The 26,281-nt window shown below is 41.3% G+C and overlaps 1 protein-coding gene across 1 annotated transcript; it reads right to left on the reverse strand.

Moving 5' to 3' along the window:
• Positions 1-10,469: 10,469 nt before the first annotated feature.
• LOC147435787 (uncharacterized) lies at positions 10,470-15,332 on the reverse strand. The gene is made up of 7 exons (XM_086488727.1): positions 15,257-15,332; positions 14,946-14,967; positions 14,100-14,285; positions 13,193-13,313; positions 12,955-13,074; positions 12,502-12,732; positions 10,470-12,396 (listed from the first exon to the last, which is right to left on the reverse strand). The coding sequence occupies exons 1-7, from the start codon at positions 15,315-15,317 to the stop codon at positions 11,527-11,529; spliced, it is 1,611 nt and encodes a 536-aa protein (XP_086344853.1). The 5' UTR covers positions 15,318-15,332; the 3' UTR covers positions 10,470-11,526.
• Positions 15,333-26,281: the final 10,949 nt, after the last annotated feature.

A 26,281-nucleotide genomic window follows, 5' to 3' on the forward strand; every position in this document is an offset into this window, starting at 1 on the left:
CCTCATGCAATAAAGGTAAGTCTCTTACCCACTTTCCTATCATCAACATCACCATAGACCAACTTCGTACTTGCATCTTCATCTTGTTGCTTCTCCACAAAAGCTTTTCCACTACCCAAGCTTTGTACATCATCTTCTTCTACTTCTTGGCCCTTAGAATCTACAACTTGTTCACACTCTTCTACTTTGCATGCATTAAATTCATGAGAACAACCTCTTCATGCTTCTCTTTAGCCTTCTCATATGCTATCCCTTTTGCATCTAGGTTCTCTATAGTAAAATCCTCATCTTCATTGATGAGCTCATTCACCATCGGCATGGACACATTGCAAATAGGAAACCTTGAAGGAGCATAATTGACAACAGGTCTTACCCAAACAGGCTTTGCACACTCCAAAAATCTGGAACCACCTTTGATTGCCCCACAGAATGCACTGTTGGGCCAAAAGAGACACATAATCAGTAGGCTTCAGCAAGCCCATCTGCAACTATTCCTTTACTTTTTTTCTCTTCACCTTGGCCAAATAGACCACGTCTGCATAGCTATCCACACCAAATTCCACCTCTTCTCCAATCCTCGAATGTAGGCAACTCAAGAATTTTGACACTTTAAAATATTGGTTGCCTAGTAGCAACTTCTAACTCTCTCCAACAACCTTCAAATTGATCTATAAGAACTAAAAAATATTTACTTCAATGCCTTCAACTTCGCACCTGCTTGCTCCGAAGAAACCAGCTTTCAAAACTTGCCCAAAAATTGAGTCTACAATTCTTGCCATGTACTTTGATTGCCACCCTTCATACCATCAAGCCAGACCTTCACACATGTGCATCAACAATGGCACCATTTGCAGCTTCTCTTTGTCCATCATCAACAACATCCATAGCTCAAATCTACTGCCCAATCTTTAGAATCTTCAACTCTTGTGAAAATAGGGCCAACGCTTGGCACCATCATCTTCATCAACTCTTGATCCGAACACCAAAAATTATACGGAGCAATCCGCAAATCGTCCATCGTCTTCAAGACCTTCTTTTTTCTTTTAAGGAGCAATTAGATGCTCCTCAGTGGGAGCACCAGAAGATGGAAGGGGAAAGGAGAAACACGCTTAACAACACACACGCCTCTCTGTAGCCTAGGTGGAATCACAACACCCTAATCCTCTCAAAAAAACACATCAAACAACAACAAACTTTCACTACAAAAACTCATCCGCACACACCCAAGCCCACAATCACACACAAAAGCACATCTTCTTGTATTCCAATAAGCTTGATTGTTTTTTTTATTCTTCACCTCACACATAGCACCTCTCTCTCTCTCTCTCTGTGTGTGCACACACACCAATTGGCATGGGGAGCTCTCACACGCCTACACACACCGACGTTGTTGCATAAGATAAGAGAAAAGAACAAAAGATGGGGAGAGATAACACAAGAGAAGATGCAATCAAAGCTTTCTTCTTTCCAAAGAGACTGACTATGGTGGAGTATACACAAAAAAAGGTTGGTTCGACATTCTCTCTCTCTCTCTCTCTCTCTCTCTCTCTCTCTCTCTCTCTCTCTCTCTCTCTCTCTCTCTCTCTCTCTCTCATGTATTCTCCCATTGCTCTACGCTTTTGCATCGTCGACTTTGACATGGTATCAAAGTTGAAGGCTCATTGATTAGAGAAAAAATGGCACAGTGAAAAAGAGGAGAAGCTTTGCACTGACATCATTGTAAAATGCAGGGCTCTTGGAGGAGAAGGAAACCGTTGGTGTTTTGAAAGCCTAGAAGGCAAAACTCCTTGCTGGTAGCACTTGTAGTCCATTGGTAGTGCGTTTTGATATGCAATTGGTAGTGCTACCCTATGGCAGAAGTTTTCCATGGCTAAGATGCTCCCACTACGGAGCGTTTTGAAAGGCACAACACAGTGAAGAAAATCCGGCAATGGTATAGGTGGGAAGCTTGCGTGTGCACTTCGCCCAATCGTTTTGACAAGCTCTTGCGAGGTGCTAGGAGGTGACAGTTCTTTTTGGAGAGACCATTTTAAAGTGCTAGCAAGTGAGGAACCACGCTGGGATTTTTCTAAGAAAAGCATCCACTCCAAATAAGGCCTAGTTTTATGAAGACACCCTCTCTTGGGCATTGTTCTCGCGTTGCCTCGATGAGCGAAGATTCAACCATCGGCTATGGATAGTGGAATGTCTAGTAGTCAATTAGCAACCTTGGCACGTACTAAGTTCTCAAAGGATTTGGCAACCCATTTTCCTTGGAGTTGTAACACCCAAGGCAAGGTTTGAATCTTGCAAAAAACAAAGGCCGAGGCAAGCTTGAGAACGATGGTAGGGTGAGTGCTTAGTTAGCTACCTCGAGAGTCACGAGGTCTGAGAGCCATTGTTATAAATTCTAGAAGATGCTTCATTTGGCTCAAGAATGTGAAGCTAGGGAAAATGTAGGAGATTGCAAGAGGACAAAGGAAAGGGCAAGATTGATAGAGGTAGGAAGGATAAAGATTTGACATAGGAAGTCAGCATAGCACACATTGTGGCGGCCATAGTCGCCAGGACACCAAATTTCTAGTCAGGTGGCCATTGTTGCAACTAGCTTTATCCAAGGAGAGACTTATGAGTGGCAAAGAGGGGCAAGCAATGCTCCCTACAAATGATTTGGACCCATATGTCGGAGTTCAAGTTATCGATGTTTGAACCCATGGGTCCGAGTTCAAGGCACATGTATCTAGCAAGGAACCAACACAACGTATACAAAACATTATGGATCTGTGCACAAATTTATTGTGGTTGGCTACATTATGGATAGGATGTGTTTCAAAGTCATTGTCTAGGAATGTTTGAACATGATGTGTTTACAGTTCACGTCCAATTTTTTGTGAGGCAACCGATGCTCAAGATGGCATTCTTTTAAGGTAAAAAGTTGGTGGTAGCATAATCAAGGTGTACCTATTTTGAGGCATTTGAAGGGGTGTCCATGGTAGCTTCCACATCGACCTTGTCTTCCTACATATGTCCATTATGAGCTACAAAGAGGGTATTAAAGTTATAGCATCTCAAGTGAATGACCCAATAACTCGACATTTATTTTGACTTTAGGTATTTATTTTACTTATTTGTCAAAGTATTTGGTAGGGCAATTTATTGTGGTTGATACTTATAAGGGGCCCCAAGTTAGTAAATAAGCAACACACGACCCCCATTGTGTAATCACTAATTCATTGCCAGTTGGTTGGTTCAACAATCTCTCTCTTTCTCTCTCTTGTGTATTCTCCCAATTGCTCCATGCTTTTGCATCGTCGACTTTGACAAGTACAACATGAGCAACATTTTCACCACAACAGAAAGTACATTAACGAAAGGCATCTCTTAAGCACCATGAAAAGTCCATAGATCACATGAAAGCATTGCATACATATGATTCAAAAAATTCATGAGGATGTATAAGCTTTGACATCATTAAAAGTTCACATGGTTAGACATGCTTTGGAAAATTCATGATGTATAAGCTTTGGCATCATTAAAAGTTAGGGTAAATGAGCCAATTTAGAAATTGTTTGTAAATAAGCTAATCATTTTTAATATTCTTGGGGGGATTTTGCATATCTGATTATTTTGAATATTTAGACATTGCATCAGAATCCTCATGAAAAGGCGAATCTGATGATATCAAGATTGATTTTTTAAAGATTTTTTTTCAATGCTTCATCAGTTCTCATGCATGGTGGCACCGAGGTGGTGTAGAGACAGGGTGGGCTTCCCTCAAGCCTGGGAATGGTGCTTGTCGACTTATACATGCTATTTTGTGGGTCTGGGGGCTCCCTGTAAAACCCATAAACTCTCTATGATATTATGTGTTGTGGGTGTTATGGATGATATTATTTGGAACAGTTGATGCCTTGGCTCGATTGGAGTAGGGTTGAGCTTGTAAATTTTTTGAGTTCTTATTTTAATGTAACACTCACTATCTGTGACTTTTGCAAAAAAAAAAGGATTTTGAAGGTCTAATAAATTTCACCCAGAGTTCAACAAACTTAAATGATTATCAAGTTTCATTATGCATGTGTTTTATTGATTGTTTTAATGGTGCACACTCAAGAGTTTAATGATTATGCTTTGAAAGATAAAATATTTTCTACAAAGTTGCTTTATGACCAAGCTTAAGTGATTTTATTTTATTTTCAAGTGCTCAGTTGAGCTTGAATTGTTTTAATCACAGAAGGTTACAAATAGCCTTGGCAAATCCTTTGCACAGGGTTCTCCAAACAAAAAAAAACATCAAAGGGGTCGCACCTCACCAACTACTCTTGCTTGTGTAGCTTGCAATTCTTATTCCTTCTACTAAAAAGTTGCCACCAGCATGTTTCCAGAATTAAATTTGTGTCCAGAGGCTCACACTTCTTTTGAAAGTAATGCATTCCTGGATTGCCAAACTACTCTCAATATTGTAGCTCTTACTATGCATATGTTAGTCAAAAGATCCTCATTGTTAATGCGTCTAGAGCACATAGCAAGGTCACCTCTAAAGAAGTTTCCACACCCACCCGCAAACTATGACTGTGACGACTCTGATTTATGATCAAGCTTAAGTGATTTAAGAGTTTCATTGTTTATGATCAAGCTTAACCGATTAAAGAGTGTTTTGTTCATTTGTTTATGTCTCCCTGTGAATTATAGTCCCTCTAGTCCCATGGCAAAATTTAATTGCATGGGCTTTCTTGTATCTTTCTTGGTTTTTCCTTAATACAACATCCCATATAATGTGGGAATTCCAAAAAAAAGAAAAGTGTTGTTTATATACTAAGTATATTGAGTATCTTGATAGTGTGCACTATAAGGAGTAGAATGAAATTTTTTTCTAGCCATACTCACAAATATCAGTGGAGAAATTAAATTAGTGGAACATAAGAGAAAATACAAGCTCCTCACAAGCACCCACAAAAATAATAACAAAGGGATATCACACATGCCCACATCGAGCCATACCATATGTCATGCTAACTGGGGAGCCACCCCATCATGATCAGCAAACCAATAATCTTGAGAGAATAAATATCATTGCTTCAAGGGGGAACCCTAGTCTCTATCATGTGTCATCCCGAATCAACCATCGACGAAGAGCTGAAAATGGGAAGCCAAAACATGACAACCTTTAGGCTTTTATGAGAGCCAAGATGGCAGCAAGCGAACCAATGGGGCTGATGGTTGCCACCATGTGACCGACATCTGCCACATGTCGACCCCATGCCAATTGACACTAACTGAGGAGCCAACCAAAATCCACCACATCATGATGGAACAGAAGAAATCGCAAGATAGGGCAAACACTTTTCCCTTCAAGGAAAAGAAGGGGTTGCCGCCAAGCCACCATGGACAAAAACAAGTGGGCAATGAAGATGCATGAGGAGCTGGTCAAAGCTCGGCAAGGATCCATCCTGCAGGGACGGCCTCCAAGTGTCTGCATTGCAGATCCCTCCTCCTCAGACATCGAATTCGCCACGCCCAAGTCGTAAAGCAACACCCAGTCCCTTGCACATCCTACTCGAAGCACCCCAAATCATGCATACCATGGCAAAGCTAACAGATTGCACTTTGTTGCTAGGGTTCATCACACTCTTGAATGTTTGCACTTTTTGGCCTACCCAAAGGGCAAAGGCCATAGATTTGGCTGGCTAAAAATAGAATTAATTTTCTTTGGAACAAAAAGAAACAAAAAAATTGATTGGTCAGTGGTGTAGTGAGCACTCAAGAGAAATTATGAGTGATAGTGGTGGGTTGGTGAGTGGGTGACATCTCATGTTTTCTCTCAAAAGGTATTGAGATAATTTAGCATTGGGGATAAGGATGAAGGTGATGCTTATGATTCATTGTTGTGTGCAAAGATGATTCAGATTTATGAACTATATGTACTATTTTATCTTTGTTGGCGCTTGGGCCGAGCCTCAGGACTAAGAAACACACAAATCCAATGCGGGGTGGTGAGGGGATCGATGATTCACAAGTCCACACATGAAATCCTATGCAATCACAGCCGCAGCTATCACATTAAAACTAAACCCAACCACAAATTGAATCTCCTAAACCTAGGCACTGCATGTTGCCTTAGAATAAAACATCATAAAAACAGGAATGGATACAACATACACGCGTGCGTGAGTTGGTTAGCCCATGCAACTCAAAATCCAGGCTACAAGGTGGTGGGTTCAAAATCAACCCATGAGGCCAAATTTTTGTGATGCCCGGATTCCTTTTTGCCTCGATTTTGTGCTACTCAGGTTTAGCCCGCCGCCTCGAGATCTTGCCTTGCACTTCCGAACCGTCGATCCCCTCACCCCCCCCCCCCCGTATTAAATATTGTGTGTCACTTAGTCATGAGGAGGTGGGCCAAGGAATGGGGCCTCCCACCTACATCTTTCTCTTCTCTCTCTAGTAGGCTTTAAGACTCGACAAGTCTTCTTTCTCTCTCTCTCTCTCTCTCTCTCTCTCTCTCTCTCTCTCTCTCTCTCTCTCTCTCTCTCTCTCTCTCTCTCTCTCTCTCATGATGACGATGAACATCGTGCCTGGAGCCGTGAGCAACTTCAATTTTCCTGACACGAGGCTCTGAGCATGAGGACATTACGAAATTGATTTTCGCCCACACCTCCACCCACAAGCACTCCATAAACCTCTACATGTACGAATTGCTTGTGTGTGCTGCAATGGAGCCAAATTAGTGCCGAAACTACTATGGATGTGAGCACTACCATGAAGCCACTTGCCAGCACTATGGTTGTTTGGGCATCTGCCTCTCATCAATGGCATTATCCACCACAAAAATCTTGAAATAGAGGCTACAAGCAAGGGCCAAACAGTGGCTAGAGACAAGAGGGGAGGGGCCTTGAACATATGAGGGCTAAAGCATGTATCGGTGGTACCAAAAAGGGGTGTCTTGGAGAGTCCTTTGGTAGCACTTTATAAGCCCCATCTTCATGTGTTACATAAAAAAAATGCTAGCATGTTATATATCAACGGATAGATTTTTTCATGTGGAATCTAAATCTATAAAGTTCGAGCACCAAAAAGTGTAAAAAGTGGTACCACCACTACATGCTTTTACCCATGGGAGGCGCACAGAGTCCTGCGGCACAAACATGGGGGGCAGGGTGTCAAAGGAGGACAGAGCCCCGGTGCCACATTCCTCTCTCATGGACTCAAAGCCTTGATATATTAGTGTGACAGTACCACCCACCACGGGCTCTTATTACAGAGCTCTCTCTCTCTCTCTCTCTCTCTCTCTCTCTCTCTCTCTCTATATATATATATATATATATATATATATATATATATATATATATATATAAATCAACGAATTCTTCTAAAGATCCCATCATGATCTACCCTCTCCCAATCTACAACATGCTACAATTATATTCTAGTGGCAAACAGTCATTACTTGCTACGGATAGAATTGCACAAGCAAATGAAGTTGTGGGTTCACTGGCAGCTCGACAACCTACATCAGAAGAGGCGAGCCATATGTGCTCTTACTTCATTAAAAGCTTTTTCCATTGCTATGTGGGTCTTTGTCATGGGAGCACACACAATCAAAAAGCATAAATGAGGCTACAAACTACATTGAGAATTTAAGTGTTTGTATTTAAGTGTCCTTGGGCTCTTGGTGACTCCTGTGCCAAATTAACTCTAGAATCTTTAAATATCAAATTCATTTAACCAAGTTATGGCAATTTGGCACGGGTGGCTTGGCCCCAAAAGTGGTGATTGAGTCGACATCTTTTAGAATAGGTCCAACCCTTGATCCTTTGAGTATGTCATTCATTTTTGTTTTATCATTAGAAAATATTAAAAGTTTTATAACACAAACTAGAGAATAAATCTAGAATCTAACCAATTAAATAACTATCCAAATATTGTACAAAAATCGAGGAAAAGAATCTCTCTCTCTCTCTCCAACCAACTATTTACAACTTATTTCCACCTTTAGGGGCTCATAAGTAAGCATTGTCCCCTCCTTATTTTATAAATTAGATGGGCATATTCACAATAAGTTTTGGACAAATTCTCACAATAATTCCCACATTGTGACTTACCTCAACATCATGAGCTTCGGTGAGGGAGGCACTGCATACCTAGCTAGGTATGCGGTGCCTCTCGAGCAGAAGCTCATGATGTTGTGCATTGTATGAAAAACATTGTGATAGACTCCGTTTTCCTACATGAGAAAATTTCTAAATCTTCTTGTGATTGTTAAGTCAACATCATTTTTTGCAAAGAGACTTACAGGTACCTTCAAAAACAAGAATTGCATGTCACTCCTCTTGATCGCACACATCATAAGATGAGCTTCTCAATTTCAAGCAACATGTTTAGAATGCTTTTGAATATGAGGATTCAAAACTAAAGTTGTCATTATCTATGCAACTTGGCTCAGTTTTGCAATTCAAACTAACCCAAGTATTAAAACCATGGACAATGGTGGACAATGGATGTGTACACATCAAAGAACGAGTTCTATGTGTTGAAACTCCTAGAGATAGAATGTATAGTATGGTAGGAGTACATATAAGAGTAAAGTAGTCTATAAGTGGTGGCTATGTGGAAAACCATTGGATGGGTGGGGGGAGGGGGGGAAATGCGTAGGAAAAAAGTACCCCCATATGAGCACATATATACCCAATGAAAGGTATCTAACAAAGCCCCCCCTAGAGTGATGGTCTAACAAGGTATGTGGAAACACAAGAAGTTTTGGACAAATTCTCACAGTAATTCCCACATTGTGACTTACCTCAACATCATGATCTTCAGTGAGGGAGGAACTGCATACCTAGCTAGGTATGATTGGGGGTAGGGGATCGCCGGCCCCCCCTCCGGGCCGGCGATCCCCTGCCCCCAATCGTACTTAGCTAGGTATGCGGTGCCTCTCCATCCTCCAGGCCGGCGATCCCCTGTCCGCCAATCGTACCTAGCTAGGTATGTGGTGCCTCTCGAGCAGAATCTCATGATGTTGTGCATTGTATAAAAAACATTGTGATAGACTCCGTTTTCCTACATGAGAAAATTTATAAATCTTCTTGTGAAATGAACCGTGTATCGAGCCTAAAGCTTTACAAAAGCTTCAAACTTGCATTGATATTTAGCACTTACGAATATTTTTGCCACGTTGTCTTGCGTAGGGCAGTATGCCAAGTGTATCTTCCCTGCCCCAATGTGTTCTCATATATAGTGATGGTGTACCACAATATGCTTCATGCTTGGCTTTGTGCCATTACAACAGGTGCCTAACTATTTGTGTAAATTGTCACCATCCTAAGGCATAAATAGAGCATGTAGTAGCTTGTGTTGTCTATATGCAATCTATCATTGTTGTGAAAGCTACTATGTAATTCACACTTACATGTAGCCATTGTGGGTTGTTTGATGTAAGCCAGAAAACACAAGCATCACCCAAGTATAAACAATTTCCATTGATGAAGTGTCATTTATCATAGTCACCAATCCGATTTGAATCATTGAATGCAACAAGTTGAACACGCTACTTCCAAACCCTTTCTCTATCCAAAAAACAAGACGTGAAGTCAACGAGGAGGTGCTTCAAAAGAGCAAATGCATAAATTTGCTAGTGATTGAACTGCACATTAAATGTCTAGACACAAAGTGATCACCAAGAAGTTAAGACAGCCAATTGCTACTACATATATATCAATTTACTCTCATTTACTCCTTGCTTTGGAGTCAAAGCATGCACAGGTGTAGAGGAAGCTCCACTACCTCCCTCTGGAGTTGTAAGGAACATTTTGTGGCTGTTCTTCTAAACCTAACACATAATCCCATACATTCTAACTAACAAGAACTTGCTTCATGAAGAATTACCATAAAGAATAGTTACTACCATCCAATCTATCCTCATAGGCAATGAGATTGGTAGATTTATTGCCTTCTTGAGCCATGCTTCAACAATTGATAAAACCATAGTAAACCCATAAAGATCCACAAAAGTAGTGTCAAAAACAACCTTGAAGAAATTCTTCTCCACTAAGTTGTCAATCTAAACTCTGCTCACATCCACAAGTGGTCATACATAAATCCACACTCTATATACATGTTGTAAAACATATTGCAACATGGAAGTATTATGTCTGCAACAAAAGGTTATCTTTTGATCTGTTGCTTAGTTGGAGATTTTGAGGGTAAAACAAACTTTAAAAGTGGGGTAAAACCCTACAACGCCCAATAAGAATACTCTTGGAATGATGAGTAAGCTACAACCACCACTTGACTTGAAAACTGTCCCGAAAGTTGTGCAGAAGAAAACACGCCTCAATGTACAACAACCGGGCTCTAATACCAGATGCTGAGAATGCTAGAAGCAAGCAAGAATTTGAGTAGACAGGGATATCTTTTTGGCACAAAGAGTCAAACCATGGACTTGACAAGAGCAAAATTGCTCTTTGACAATATTTTTTATGCGAGACAGATGCACGGACAATGAAAGCATCTCCATCTCTCTTCAATAGCCAAAATTTTTCTTAGAGGGAAGCGTCCCACCTCAAATCTGGGTGGTACTTGACATTTGGAAGCTACTGACCAATTTTAGAAGAATTTGGAGCTGAGGCCATATCCATTTGTGAAGTGCAAGCCAAAAGATGTCTGCGAAAACATTGACTTCAATTTGGTAAAATTGAGGTGTTCTAAGGTTGTCAAAAAGTTGGTTGGATGTGTGTGTAGTACCGCTAAGCAGCGAGGTGGTGATGAGAGATCATCGTGCATTACATAAGAAAGAGCAAACAGCCATAGGAATATTTAGGATTGCAAAACACCACACATAAGGAATGGCACAAATAAAAATGCATTAGTGCTTGGTGTTCCAGTATAAAGAAGCAAATGAAACCAAAGAACACAGATTGGTCCATGGGAATATCGGAAGGGCATTCACAAGATGTTCATGTGTCATCCAATTGAGTTCATTTTACTCCATGCCATTCAAAGTCACTTTGCATTTTTCTAGTATCGATGCCCCTGTGCTTTATTGCCTTTGATTTCTCAGAACTTGAAGTGCATAGCCTTAAAATTCTATTCAGAAGAATCCATATTTCTTGGTCGCATTGTGGTGCTTCATTTGAAGTAAAGCGCTGAAAATTTCTTTCGTGACATCTGTACTACTGGCAACAACCTGTTCTTGGTGGAGAAAACGGGGACATGTTTTAAAAAAAGTGAACATTCTGAAGGGCAATCCAATCAAAAATGGGTAATGGGCAATTGCCAAATCTTCTCATAGTGACCCAGCCACTAGTGGAGGTACACAAACATGGTTTATGAGTGCACGAAGCCTAGCAAAGGATGAACATCCATACCAAACTTGTTCGACGAAATCTAAACCCATACAAAATGTGAGCCGCCTTCACCAGCCATCTGTAACGATCAAAATCACCCACCATTGCTTTATCTCTCGCCAAAAGTAATGCTCCTCAAATCCTGACACCTTGTGGAACCTGGCAAAGATTTACATTTTTGGGTTGTGTAATACTGAATGTACACTAACTAAACCATCCCCTTAATTTTCACATGATGTGTACGTTTTGAGAGTGGGTGTGCTACTCTAGTATGGCAATCCTTGTTGCAAGCCGGTTTATCTGCTCCTGGCAATTTGATTTTGGGTTTCTCATCTTGCTCTAACGTTGTTGCCTCTTTCAACAGTTGAAACGTAATAGTAGGTGATTGTTCACACTGCAGCCAATCAATGAAAGGCTTATGGTTACCCAAACTGCTCTCATCCCCACTACGGTTTACAAAATGCTCATCTGTGGACTGGGTAAAGTGAGGCCCCTCATCATTAAGCACATGCTGATGCTTCCTTATGGTAGTGGAAAAATGACCCTTCCGCCGCAACCAATATGCAAGGGGCTGTGACTGTCCAAACTTGTCCTCGACCGTATTGGTTACTATTCCATCACCATGGGCGTAACTACGCATATGTCGGCACTGATCATCAAGAGCATCTTCATCTTCATCTCTGCTTCCTCTTCGACTAGAACATGTCGAAGAGCTCCATTCTGAACCATTGGCAGACCCGGTCTCTTCCACAATCTCTGTGGTTGCTAATGGCTTTGTCAAGCTTTGAGTTTCTTTCACAGTTGATACTTTGTGCGCTTCTCCACTTTTGAAAGTACCCTCACTGTTTGATTTATCTATGACGGCTGTCCTCTCTTTGGAAGGATGAATATCAACAGCTTGCACTAGCCTTGCCTCGTTACACTGCTTCTCCTTGCCCCCTGCAAGGGGCTCATCCCGACTGCCTAAACTTGTAGGTATTACCGACCTTCCTCTGTCTCTCAAAGTTTTAAGGATGAGAGTTTTTAGCAGATTCATAACTTGCACAGCGTGCTTCAGCGCCATCAACGGATCCAGCATCTAAAGACAAACCAATAAGCTTCATTTCACCAATCTTGCATAGCTGCATCACAATCAAAGGGAGTAATTAAAAAGAAAAAGCTCAAAAATAAGCTAGAACTGTACTTGAGTCATGTTGGGGGCGAACACCACTGCAACATTTCGTGCATTCATTTTGTTACTTGCTTCTTCGTGCACCACGTCTGCCATCAGATTGACAACCCAATCAAAAAGAGCCGATTGGGCTGGGGGCAAAGCCTTGACCAATTCAACGCATTGATCTTCTGTATGACATTGCAGGACTCGTTCAGGTGAAAGGCTATCCAAAACGCCCTTGGGCAATTCCCGAAACCATGCCTGCAAAAATATTTATGGACAGTCAGTTCTGTTACTTGCAACATTCGACTTTCCCCTAGTTTGTTGCCCTTTTCAACAATTAATGATGGCATAAACCCTTACAACGAGCAATAACACAAAGCTAGCTTACCATGAGAATTCAGGGAATACAAATGAGCACACTATTTTATAAAGGGGAACTTGTAGAAGTTTTCAAATGCTTTAAGGGATGCGCAAATGCACCTTTATGAGACCTGCCAAACAATGTGTGTCGATGTCATGGGGAACTACTCCCTTATTTATCTGCTCTCTTAATTGTTCCTCTTTACTGTTGTCAGGGTTGATTCGAAAAATGCCTTCAGTCTACCCACAATCAAGGTTCAGTATAACCAGGTTTTAAAATTCAGGAAAAATCATTGTTTCATGCAAATCATCAAATTGCAGATATTGCTCTGCAAAAATGAATTTCCAATAAAGATACCTTCAAACCACCTTGTTCGTATAACCTTTCTTGAAGAAGCAGCAAGATTGTGGGGACACTGTTGCCATAAGCGTCAAACGAGCACTGCATGCTCTCTGCAGACACTCCAAACGCACTGGCACTGATCATAGAGCAGGCATGCCATAAATCAAAATTCACACAACAAGCCCCGCTTAATAAACCCTAACTGCAATCTTTCAACCAAATTCGAGAGGTGCAAGCATGCCTCATGCATATCAATCACAACATTGATATGGATGAGGCATGCTTGTATCTAATAACCACAAACTTCAGGAATCCACAGCATTGGGATTTTAAACATGGATTAAGTCTCTTGGATTCCATAAGCAAATTAATTATATTTACCATTCTTCATACTTTGTATAATATTTGCCATATGATATGTTCAACATACTTACCATGCTTAATCTACACGGAAAATCGTAAAATAATCTATAATATACCTAGATGACTCCAGGATAAGCCCAAATTCACCTTTAAAGGAAAGTGCAAGATATAGACTCATGGTAGTCATCTAGAAGACAATATAACCATTAGATACATCATGCATAGTATAGACTAAATACTACAACATCCCCACTGACGTCGTCAGTGCCCAATAGTCTATGTTTAACGTTGGACATTAGCCAGAGTGACATGTGCAATGACTAACAAGCTTTTGCATTGCAAACACTACACCATACTTCCATACCTGTATGTGTTTGCCATATAGAAAAACTGTGATGTGCGCACATAACTTGCAGCCCTTTTGTGAGTATGAATCTACTAGTGATGCTTGCATCAGACAGGTTTTATTAATATTCATATGATAATGTTAGAACACACACTTGAGAGCCACATGTGTGCAATGGGCGCTAGTTTTCAGTAAGAGGAATAGCATCAACACCTGGCACTTGGGACCCTTCTAGGCACCTCAAGCTCAAATTCAATAGGGAGGCCCAGGAATCCTTGAAGACGATCAAAGGTGACATGAGTTATGTGACGGACGTTGACTGGGGCTCCTATATCCATCTTCAGAAGTTGCTCCTTACACCTCAATGTATTTGTTAGAAGCTCTTCCCAATTGGCGAACCTACATGCAAATGAGCAAACAAACTCTTTACAATACCTATCATCAAACAAAGGCCCCTCCTCTTTGAGTCTTTGTTTACACATTCCTTCAGTATACATACATAGATTTAAGAAATGCAGGAAATTTGCTTACTTTGACCCTACAAAGGAACTATGATACTCATTCATCTTCCTCTAATTCTGAGGCATTATTCAATGGCCTCAATCCTCAGAATTAGACCCTGGCCTCAATCTAGCTGCCAAGCAAAGATGCTTGAATGACCGAAAAAACCAGAACCTTATGCACCACTGTTCTTTATAACATGGAAGTAAGCAGAAGGCTTCAATCAAAAAACCCTCAGGATACAAATGAATTGAAGCAAAACCATCTCTTTGGAAGCCATAAAGCACACTCACATACACAAAAATACACACAAGGGGGGGGGCTATCCCGAGAATATGATCAAGCAAGGGCCATGCGTAGGGATTCCTAGTGGACACCATTGACAGCCATATGCTTATCATGACTAACGGGCCTTCCTCTCTTGAATGACACATGCAATTGTCCAAACGCACCTTACCACTAGACTAACTCTTTGGGACCTTACAGTTCTGTTCTATGTATTCAAGAATACATAGATGATTAAGTTCTTGATAACAAAGAGACACAGAATGAACTTACATATGAGCTTTGGAGAGGAAAACTGCCAGGATTTCAAAGACCCATAATTTGTTTGAATCATCTGGAGCTTTCGCGCAGGGAAGAAGACCTTATGTACTGTGGGCAGCTTCTTCGCCTCCACCATGTGTTTGAGCGCGAGTGGCCCCGGTGACATGATGTCCGGACGCTTCAAAGACCAGAAAAGCGAAAACCCACTATAAGCTCGAGCAGGAAAACACCCAGTTGGCTCGCCTCTGCTGTGTGTGTGGGTGGTGTGTGTGTGTGTGTGTGGGGGTTTTGCCGTGTGATTCAATTTCAGTCATGCAACCTACTCATATCTCCAATAATCGTTTCTTCACCCGTAACCAAGGTGAAGTACAATAAATCATCCATTCAACGATAGGTGCAGTCACTGCAGTGCGATTACAGACTCGCAGATTGGGAGAGGCTCAATTCCCACGGGGGCTGGCCAAAACCATTTTTCCTAACCAACTAGTATGCCTTTATAGTCTTCGTATGTTTGAGAGAGAGAGAGAGAGAGAGAGAGAGAGAGGGGGGAGATGGAGAGGCAAATGTGCAATTCTTTTGACATCAACGAAGTGGTTATAAGTGTTGAGTGATTATAAGGTGTCATGGATTTATCATTGAATCTGGGAGTATCTGTGGGCAATTACAGAATTGTCCATGTGAGCAAAATATAAAAAAGCGTCAGAGGACAATGTTTGTGTCAAGCTACATAAACCAATGTAATAGTTAAACATTTCGTCTTGCAATAAAGTGTCACAGAGTGAAAATGCTAGTAATACAGTGCATGTCATGCAAAAGTTCCATACAAAAGTATGGTGGAGAGTTGGCATTGCGGTCTCTCCAAAAATTATAAAAAACGGAAGTCGTGCCCCTACCCCGTAGAATTTATGTGTTGGACCAAGCAAATGCATAGGCATGGGGAATGGATGCATATGACGGACCTTGCAATGTTGTCAAGTTGGAGTGGTGGTTGTGTAGTCGAAACTTCCACTATTGTAGTCGGTATCGGCTACGCACAAAGTCAACGCCCAAGAAGAGGTTACGGTATCAAAAAATATCAAGAAGAAGGCATATTGCTGCACGAATTACTACCAAGTAAATATGTAGTTAAACTAAACTAAAAGAAGCATTGACAAACTTTAAAAATACAAAAAGCATCAACATACGGTAAAATTTGAAGGGTATTATTGACCTAATGATCTTGTATTGGTGTTTGTCGATTGTGTAAGATAGAGGATGATGTTTGTGTGAAACTACATAAAAGCAATGTGAATAGCTAAACGTTTGGTCTTATAATGAGGCATAGAGTGGCAATTCTAAATATATAGTGCATCTCATGGAGAAGTGCCATACAAAATTATGGTGAAGAGTCGGCATTGTGGTCTCCCCAAAAAATTATTAGGAACAAAAGCTATGTTATGCCCCATAGTCTTTATGTGTGAACCAAGCAAACACATAGGCATGGAAGATCGTATACAAATAACAAACCTTGCATTTTTGTCGAGATAGAGTCATGCTTGTCTATTCGAAACGTCCAATTATTTGTGAATATATATGCTTCCTGTGACACACATCGCAATTGTTATCACACATACAAAAGATATAAAACATAAACTTAATTGGAGAGTAGAGTATGTTCAATAAGAGAATATGAAATAGAATCTATTAGAGTTATGAGAAGGAGGCAAAAAACCTAGGTTTAAGTGTATTTTAACCTTTAAATTTTTAGAATAGCAGGTAGAATCAAAAATGTTTAAAAGAGAACCGATAGAAGTGCAAGTATTGCTCTAATAAGTAGTTCTATTTTGTAAGGTTCAAACATACTAGCAAGCCAGATTATTTATCGCAATAAACAACATAGGGTCTACTCTAGCGATGTATTTTTAGTTCATAAGTTGTCGGCCCAGCCACTACAGTATAATCCCTCAACCAATAGGCTATGAAGACGAAACTGGGGGGCACTTAACCTTATCTTTGGACTCTACATTACACCTTTTAAATTAAAAACCCGAAAGCTTTTAAATTAATTTTATCTTTGTCACATTGGGGCAAGCATGCAATGGCCATGCCGAGGTAGCAACAAACACCCTCTGTCAGGTTTGCAAGGCTTTGTCAACTGCAAAAACTACCATAAGAAGTGACAATACAGTCATTGAGCTTTGATAGGCATGACAATTTGCGGAGGCCTTACAATCTGGTCTATGTCCACTAGCTAGCAGATCATCCATATTCTATGTATGCATGTGGGTGCTCAGTGGAGCAGGCAGGAAGTTCAGCTGCTTCGCGTCCAGATACTTACCTTTGAAACTTGCATAGCTTCTTTCTCTCACAACCCAAGTGATGAGAATGTTGAACGATGCATAGTACGAAGCCACCTTCTTCCATCGTATATAGACATCAAGTTCTTACGCTTGCAGTGAGCGGATGCACGTGCAAGGATCCTGGCGCACGTGCCCACCTATCTCAGCAACCTAGCTAGCACCTTCATGCTCATGGGCCTCAACCCAACGAAATGGCGACTCCATGTTGTCCATGGGCATGCCATCTTTGTGAGCCTGCGGGCATCTTCCTCACATGAAAGGCAGGCTATGTATATTGTTTTTGCTTTATTGGAGGTAGATGTGTATCAAAATATAAAAATAAACCAGACCTAATGTGTGTTTGAAGATGTGAGGTACATGTAAAATATAATAAATATAAGCCTATATCGTTTTGAGCTTCTTCAAAACATGATACTTTGTACAGCCAGGCGGGTGGCCTATTAGGTTGTTGTAGCCTTGGTTTGAAGTCGCCTTGTTGTTGTAGCCTCGGTTTGAAGTCGCCTTGTTGTTTCTAATCTCGCATCTCTCTAATGCAATCGCATGTTGCTTGCTGGTGGTTTGGTGGAGGATCTGTGATGTATGTTGAATTCAAACTCGAGTTATGTTGATTTTATTTTTGCTTTGCTATCTTGATGGATGGTAGGTATGTTCGCAACAAAAAAATTACATTTCTATTGACTTCATCTTCGCTAACACAACCTATTTGGACATTATAAAGGAGGCTATGTCTTCCACACAAACTTATGCATGCATGGTATAATCGAAAGTGGATACCCATAAGGCTATCTCAGACCGTGTTTGGATGCAGGCAAAGGTACGCAAGTACCAGGCTAAAAATTACATCGTGTTAAGAAGGTTGTCAGGTCAATTTTCTTGCTCGCTCATTTTCATAGCTGAATTTGTTGCAGATTTTGGGGAGGTTGTTGAACTTAACATGTGGCTGATTTCTGCTACAATTTGCGATGGGAATTGGCTAAAAATTTAACCATTGTCAAATGCGCATCAACTCGAAGGGTTATGCTTAAGTATTGGAGTTGAATAGCAAGTTTGAGTTGCTTTAGGGGGTGCTGGTTCGACTGATTGCACAAGCACACTCGGCGCACATTTTGAGAGTTGTTTTGACATTAGAATTTCATTAAATGTGCATCGGTGCAAGCGAGATATAAGGGGTGAATTTTCATATTTCCCTTTCTCACAATTTCTACTACCATACATGCAATTCTGATGCAAAATCAAGGCGGATTTTGCCCAAGATCATAGTTTCATGTGCAATGTAAAAAGCCGCAACAAATTCAGCCCACCCGTCCATCGTATAGACACTACCAAAATCTGAATTTTCATATTTCTTTGGGACTGATCACGCTCAAAATTTCCAGATTTTGGTAGTGTCTATACGATGGACGGGTGGGCTGAATTTGTTGCGGCTTTTTACATTGCACATGAAACTAGGATCTTGGGAAAAATCCGCCTTGATTTTGCATCAGAATTGCATGTATGGTAGTAGAAATTGTGAGAAAGGAACATCAGTGCATGTCTCGTGTGGGCTCAAGGGCCTTTTGTTTGTGTCCTTCTTTGCATTTAGGATTCGAGATTCTAGGCATTTGATAGGGGGCAGCCTAACAACTCCTCCTAGATGGTTCTCTCTCTCTCTCTCTCTCTCTCTCTCTCTCTCTCTCTCTCTCTCTCTCTCTCTCTCTCTCTCTCTCTCTCTCTCTCTCTCTCTCTCTCTCTCTCTCTGACATTTGAGTGAAAATGATCATTCCATGCTTGCCCTTTCACTTACCCTGTCCCACTTTTCTTCCACCAACAAATCGTTCCTAGACCCCAGCTCACACAAAATAGTAGTAACAGCAACTCAACACACGATTGGAGTTTTGGGACAGTAAAATATGTTCGTACAACAGGAGAACAAAAGGGGGGGCATCTACCCAAGTCAGCTGCTCCATTGCTTTAATACTTTACAAGTATATCTTTTTTGGACGTGTTGGAAGCATTAGGGTTCACTCATGATGGGCTTCAACATGTGATATTGCCCAAAGCTTTGGAGGCCTTGCTGAATGGAGTGTTTGACATTGATTGCAAGAAAGGGGCCATGATGCTGAGAGCATGTGAGGTGAAGGAAGCCATCTAAGGTATTCTAAAGCATGAGAATATTGATATGCAATCAGATTTTGACTTGCAACAAGTCTCCTTTAGCAATATTGTCAACAACAGTACATCAGGTGAGTGTGTGAGAAGCACATGTTAGGAGGCATTTGTTTGCAAATCATTGCCAATCCTTCCAAGTAGCTGGCACTCTTAGCATCGTCTCTAAGGAATAAACTCTCCAAGATTACTATTTGTAACATGACTAGCTGATTTGATGAGATATTTGATCAATTCCAGGCGAGCAAATCAATAATGCCAAGCAAATCAGCCACAATAGTGGTGGTATGGATGTGTGTGTGTGTGTGTGTGTGTGTGGAGAGAGAGAGAGAGAGATGCAACCAGATTGTTGTGAGATACTAGATGGCTTGCAGGGAATTACTTCTCAACTAGATTCCAAGATTGCCTTGAAGAAAACAGACAAAATTCTAGAAATTTTAGTGTGAATACAGGCAAATGCTTCAAATTTTGACCTAAAAATTGAAAGAGTTTTTAGTGTGCCCTTATTTTCTTTACCTTTGTGTCAAGCAAAAAAGAGCACACTCTAGACTCTCCCGTTTTTAGGGTAAAATTTGAAGCAGTAGGAGCAGTAATAATAATTTATTTTTGTGCTTTAGAATCATAGTAGAGACTAAGGGGACTATGATTTTGGAAAAGGAAATTGGAGGGGAATCTCCACGTGATGATTCCTCTCTCTCTCTCTCTCTCTCTCTCTCTCTCTGTGTGTGTGTGTGTGTGTGTGTGTGTGTGTGTGTGTGTGTGTGTGTGTGTGTGTGTGTGTGTGTGTGTGTGTGTGTGTGTGCGCCACGACTACTAGTCTACCACCCCCTCGATCTCCCTCGTCCAATGCACGAATAAAAAGCTTGTATGGGGGCTCCCTCCCAGAGAGCACCCGTGCATGCCACGACTACCTCCCCCTTGATCTCCCTCGTCCAATTAACCGATAGAAAGCTTTTTCAGGAACTCCAGAGAGAGAGAGAGAGAGAGAGAGAGAGAGAGAGAGAGAGAGAGAGAGAGAGAGAGAGAGAGAGAGAGAGAGAGAGAGATCCTTTTGACAAATTCAATCAGGCCCACGTGCAGCTTGTCTCTTTTCCAAGAGAATTCAATGATATATCTTCCAGTTAATGGAGAAAAAAGTGACAGCTCTAGATTAAGAAAAGTTGTTTTAGTTACGACATATTTGTTGTCAATATTCAAGTATTCCATGAAGGTAGGTTCAATCCTAAGAGTGTCGGGATAGATTTGCGGTTTGCGCAAAATTGGGATTATTTAAACTTAATAGATCATCCATATATCTGTAAGTGTGTTGAAACAGTGTTAGATCAATGGTGGTGTCAGTTGTCTCAAGCTGTTTAAGAATCCATTTATACTCAAAGAAAGCCAGGTAAAGATTGCACATGATTGGTGAACATGAGAAGCCCATAGGGATACCATGGATTTGTTGAAAGCATTGTTCCCCTAGCATAACAAAGCAAAGCCATTCAATAATCTCCATTAGATTACATAGATTATAATGGGTAGCTGGTCCTTTTTGTGTGTTTTTTACCCATCTGGGGCTTCGAGCCACTGAAATATTATGGTGTACCATCCCATTCCTCCTCCCAAATACCATCTTACAGATTTGTTGCAGAACAAAGAAAAGCCTAGAAGGCCCAAAAAGTGATATGTTTTCATAGCACTGTGTGATATCAGCTGAAAACATTGAAAAAATGTAATGGGGAAGATTAATGAATACCTCCGTTGAGTTGTTCACAAGCCAGAAGTTATTTACCAGTAGTCCAGTGAAGGTTTTCACCCCGCTATAAACTTTTCTTCACAAATGTTATTAAAGTCATTGAGAATAAGATTGAGGCAACAAGCAATGATCACATTTATGGCGTGGAGGCATCCGAAATCCACCTGAACTTGTGCTTGGGACTCTTATAAGTGGGAAAAAGTATAGGCAGTTTCGAACTTTGAGTGTCTAATTTAAAGTGACTCAAGGAAGAGTCTAGGTACCGGATGGCTTCTTCTGGACACATTTCAGATAGCAAAAATTTTGGTCCTTTAAGCCTAGACTTGGCCATTATCTTGGCTACGTGTTTGCTTATAAAAGTGGGTATATGAGGGGTTTTGTTGTTGGAATTAGCGTTGCAGAGAAATGCACACAGCTTGGAGAAGACGAAGGAAGCTCAAGGCACACAATAGAGAGTGTATTACTTAGTGTGCAATGGAAAGATAGATAGCCCTAGACTCATGGGCGTATATACAATGCACGGAGGAAAAAACCTCCTAAAGAGGAAAAAAATGCCCCGGTGGTCCTAGTGTGTTCACACATCACTACCACATGTATATGGTAACAAATACCCTTGGAGTGATGCGGTGAACGAGGGCTGTCACATGAGTAAAGGGAAGTGCCATGCCCTGAGGACATGATCAGTCCACAGAGGGGAGTAAGCCCAAAGCTTTGCGGAAAGCTTCAAGCTTCTCACGAGACAATGCCTTTGTGAAAAGATCTGCAAGTTTGTCCTGTGTTGGCACATAAGCCAAGCTGATCTCTCCTACTGAGAGCCTCTCCCTGACATAGTGGTAATGCACCTCAATGTGCTTTGTGCGAGCATGAAAAACTGGGTTCCTCGTAACTTCCAATGCGCTCTGACTATCAGTGTAGATAGTGTTGGCAGTGTCCTGTCCAACACCTAAATCAGCCATAAGGCGTCTGAGCCATACACACTCAACCGTAGCTGTGAAGACTGCCCTGTACTCAGCCTCTACTCAGCCTCACAACTCGAAGTGGCCACAGTAGGTTTCTTCTTGCTCAACCATGATATACATGAACTGCCAAGCATGAAACAAAAACCACTTGTGGACACTCGCGTGTCAAAACAACCAGCCCAATCTGAGTCCGAAAAAGCATGTAAGTCTAGTGACAAAAAAGCATGTAAGTCTGGCGGCAATGATCCCAAGGGTTGCATTTCAACTTGTAAACCCACTTCGTACCAATGGCCTTTTTGCCAGGAGGCAAATCACATAAAGTCCACGTGTCATTTTCTATAAGTGCATCATATTCTGATTGCATGGCAACCATCCAATTTTCTGAATTTTGTGCTTCATCAAAAGACAGAGGGTCCTCAACATCATGTAAACTAGGCACAACCAAAGCATAACAATTTGATGCATAAGATGCATGGCGAGAGCCTGAACAAGTACGACTAGACAAAGGTGCATCCAATTTACTGTCACGCAAAGTGTGCACCATCCATTTTGGCATACCTCTAGCCTGCTCATTTTCAGCCCTTTCCTCATCAAGTACATCATGTACATCTGCATCAATAATAAGCTGATCTGTAACATTTTCAGAAACCCCCATAGGTTGTACATTTGCCTCCTTGGAAATTACATTCGTATTTCCACCACTGAAAAGAGGCAACAAAGTGTCATAAATGTCCTGTGAGATTACATTATTGTCTCTAGTACATGACAGCATGGGCTGAACAGAATCTTCCACAAACACTACATCCCGTGAAACCAGAATACGTTTTGTTTGCGGATGATACAACCTGTAACCTTTGCTTTCAGCACTATAACCAACAAAAATACATTTGACAGCCTTATCATCCAATTTTCTGCGCTGTGTTTGTGGCACCAAAGCATATGCCAAACAGCCAAAAACACGCATGTGCTCAATAGAAGGCTTTCTATCATGCCATGCTTCATATGGAGTAATAGACTGCAAAGCTTTTGTAGGACACCTATTAAGTACATAAGTGGCACACATGCTGGCCTCAAGCCAAAAAGAATGCGGCAAAGCTTGACTTTTGACCATACATCGTGCCATTTCCGTAAGTGACCTGTTTTTCCTCTCAGCAACACCATTTTGTTGAGGTGTATAAGGCACTATACAATGGTGTTTTATCCCATGACTAGCCAGAAATGCATTAAATTCATGAGACATATACTCCCCCCCCTCGATCGGAACGAAGGGTGCCCATAGGGTAAAACCCCCAGTTTTAGAACCTTTAAGCGGGGGATGGCCAATCTTGAGCACGCAAGCATCAATTTCAATTCTGAAGCGCGTTACAGATGACTGACCATGGGTAGAAGTTGAAAAACAAAAGCCCAGTATTGCGGTGATGCGCAGAGAAAACGCGATAGGCGTTCGTTGATCTCAAGGGTGAAAATGTGTAAAAACTGAATTAGTACAATCAGGGCTTCATTTAAGCCTCGTCGCGGACCATATTTGAACTCAAAACCTGCCAATGGCACGCCTCCACGTCAGTTAACTTAACCATTAAACCCACATCTGTTGGTGCTAGAATTGAGGTAAGCTAATCCTATAAAGTGAAACCCGCCCCATGACTGGACCCTTTACCCTAGTACATTTCAAGACATTTTCAGTCATAGCCAAGAATTGTTTAAAGCACATAAAAACTTCAGACTTTGCTTTAAGCGGAAATACCCATGCATGCCTGGAGTAATCGTCAATGAAAGTCACGAAGTACATGTCATTGCCCAAGGACGGAGTTTGCATGGGCCCACAAACATCACTATGCACAAGTTGCAACATGGATGTGGCCCGAACTGAACCGTCCTTTGGAAACTTAGAACGCTGCATCTTACCCAAAATACAGCCTTCACAAACATGTTTGACAGGTGCTTCAAGAGGCGGCAAAGAAGCAACCATATCAGATTTCTACAAACGTAGCAAACTGGCAAAATTCAAATGACCAAAACGTGCATGCCAAAGTTTTGCATCTGAAATAGCCCTTGAATCTGCAACAACATTTGCAAAATTTTTTCCACACTTGTCATACAAAGTGAGCTTATACAACCCACGGCAAAAAAGGCCAGATGCAACAATTTCATCACCAAAACTGAGATCATGAACTGTACATCTGTCATCCACAAATTTGACTACAAGTACAAGTCTAGCAAGTGCGGATACAGACAAGAGATTCTTCTTGATCCCAGATACATAAAGTGCATCAACAAGTATGAAAGAACTGCCGTTAGCAGCAGTAAGCACGATCTTTCCAACTCCCTGAACTCGATAAGAGGCATTGTTGGCACAAGTGACTGAATTCCCATGAGGGACAGACTCGAGAGAGGTAAACAATTCACGATGTGAGGTAATGTGCTTTGTAGCACCACTGTCGAAATACCACACATGTGAATCTGCAACACAACTGACAAGCATGCATCATGGACAACAGGATTGTAAGTGCACTCTGTGCTAAAAGCCTGTTCTGCATCAACATCAGCATTACAGTCTCCTTTCACAGAAGACTCAACAATGGCTACATTTGTAGTGGAACCAGTATTTGCAGTGGAACCACCCTCTTTCTTCTTAGCCTCTTTGGCCTTTAACTTAGGACACGACTTGATCAAGTGATCATTAGCTTTACAATAATGGCAACGCATCTTCTTTTTGCCCTTATCACCAGAATTTCCAGACGAATTACTGCCAGCAGAAGCATTAGGAACAGAATTTTTGCCACTCGCAGCAAAACCATAAGAAGTGGCTGCACTACTGTTACCACCCTTTCTTTGAGAAGCAATAAAAGCATGTTCAACTGCACGCTGCCTAGTCTTGTTTTTTCTAGAAAGTGACTCTTGCAACATCAATGTGCATAATGCATCAAACTTGACAACCTCATGATTTCCTTGGGTCTCAGTCTCCAAGTACTAGCAAAAGTCTGGTAGGAATCTGGTAAGGCATCAAGAACAGTCTGCACAAGGGAACTGTCTGAAATGACCACCTACACAAATAAGTTGCTCATTGATATCCTTGACACAAGCAAGGAAAGTGTCCATATCATCTTCCTCATGCATAATCTTCGACTCCAGCTCTTTACGCAGCAAAGCAATTTTAGCCTCATTGCGGCTTGCATAAAGACCTGCTAGAATATCCCAAGCCTGTTTTGCAGATTTTGTTGAACGGATGTGAGGAACAATGGTGCACTTCACAAACAACGCAATCAATGCATGAGCCTACGCATCCTTTACATCCCAATGAGCTTGTTCTGTTGTAGGCAAAACAACTCTAACAACAACAATCCTTGCAGCAAGACCTGCAACATCCTCAACATCGCCTACATCCTCAGAACCAGGACGTACATCAATGACATGCACAATGTTCTAGATGCCCTTTGACACAAGAACATGTTGCATCATATAAGCCCACATAGGGTAGTTGTCCCCATCCAAGTAGAACTCACCGAGGCGCCCATGTGTAGCCGCCCTTGGGTAAATGATTCCGCCTAGAAATCGACCATCAGTCATTGAGCACCAGCCATTGGCCAACCGGTCATATTTTGGTCACTTTCTAGTTGTTGTCTGGCCATAATATTCTAACAAAAAGGAATATTTTGATTATATGGGGGCCATACAAATGTGCACCTTGAGAATAAAAATTACAAGGGTGAACCAAGCTCCATACTTAACAAAGCTTGCTAGCCAACCAAGTAGAAATAATCGATTTAGATACCCCCTCATGCCAATTTTATTCAGTAGCTTACCAAGTCAGTCTATTATATCCTCAAAAGAACATTTAAGTTTCTTATGAGACCATGCATACAAGTTACATTGCAACCAAGAAGCATACTGCTCTGCCCCAATTATGTAATTATTCTACATCTACAAAAGAGAATTATGCACAAGTAGATGACAAGCATAAATATGTTTTGTCGAGTCACTACTTGGATGGAGTTGAACCTAGTGGATTTTCTGCCCCACACCTCTTGTTGTCATATGTGCTTTGGTTAGGTAGAGGCCATGCCTTATTTAGCAAACTAGAGTTATCTTGAAAGAGGTGAGACTTTTCATGTGAAAACCTTGGAGGGGTTTGTAATGGCACCCAAAGCACATGCTTGCCAACCAACCAAG

This window comes from Adiantum capillus-veneris, chromosome 18, assembly GCF_014529385.1.
Source record: "Adiantum capillus-veneris isolate H3 chromosome 18, ASM1452938v2, whole genome shotgun sequence".
Classification (NCBI taxonomy): Eukaryota; Viridiplantae; Streptophyta; class Polypodiopsida; order Polypodiales; family Pteridaceae; genus Adiantum; species Adiantum capillus-veneris.

What these genes read in the sequence shown, in the direction of transcription:
- LOC147435787 (XM_086488727.1), bottom strand. Translation starts at nt 15,317, where the DNA reads ATGGATGATTTATTGTACTTCACCTTGGTTACGGGTGAAGAAACGATT. An exon ending in ACGAACAAGGTGGTTTGAAG is followed by an intron (nt 13,075 to 13,192) that starts GTATCTTTATTG and finishes GATTGTGGGTAG; the next exon opens with ACTGAAGGCATTTTTCGAAT. An exon ending in GTTTGGCAGGTCTCATAAAG is followed by an intron (nt 12,733 to 12,954) that starts GTGCATTTGCGC and finishes ATATTTTTGCAG; the next exon opens with GCATGGTTTCGGGAATTGCC.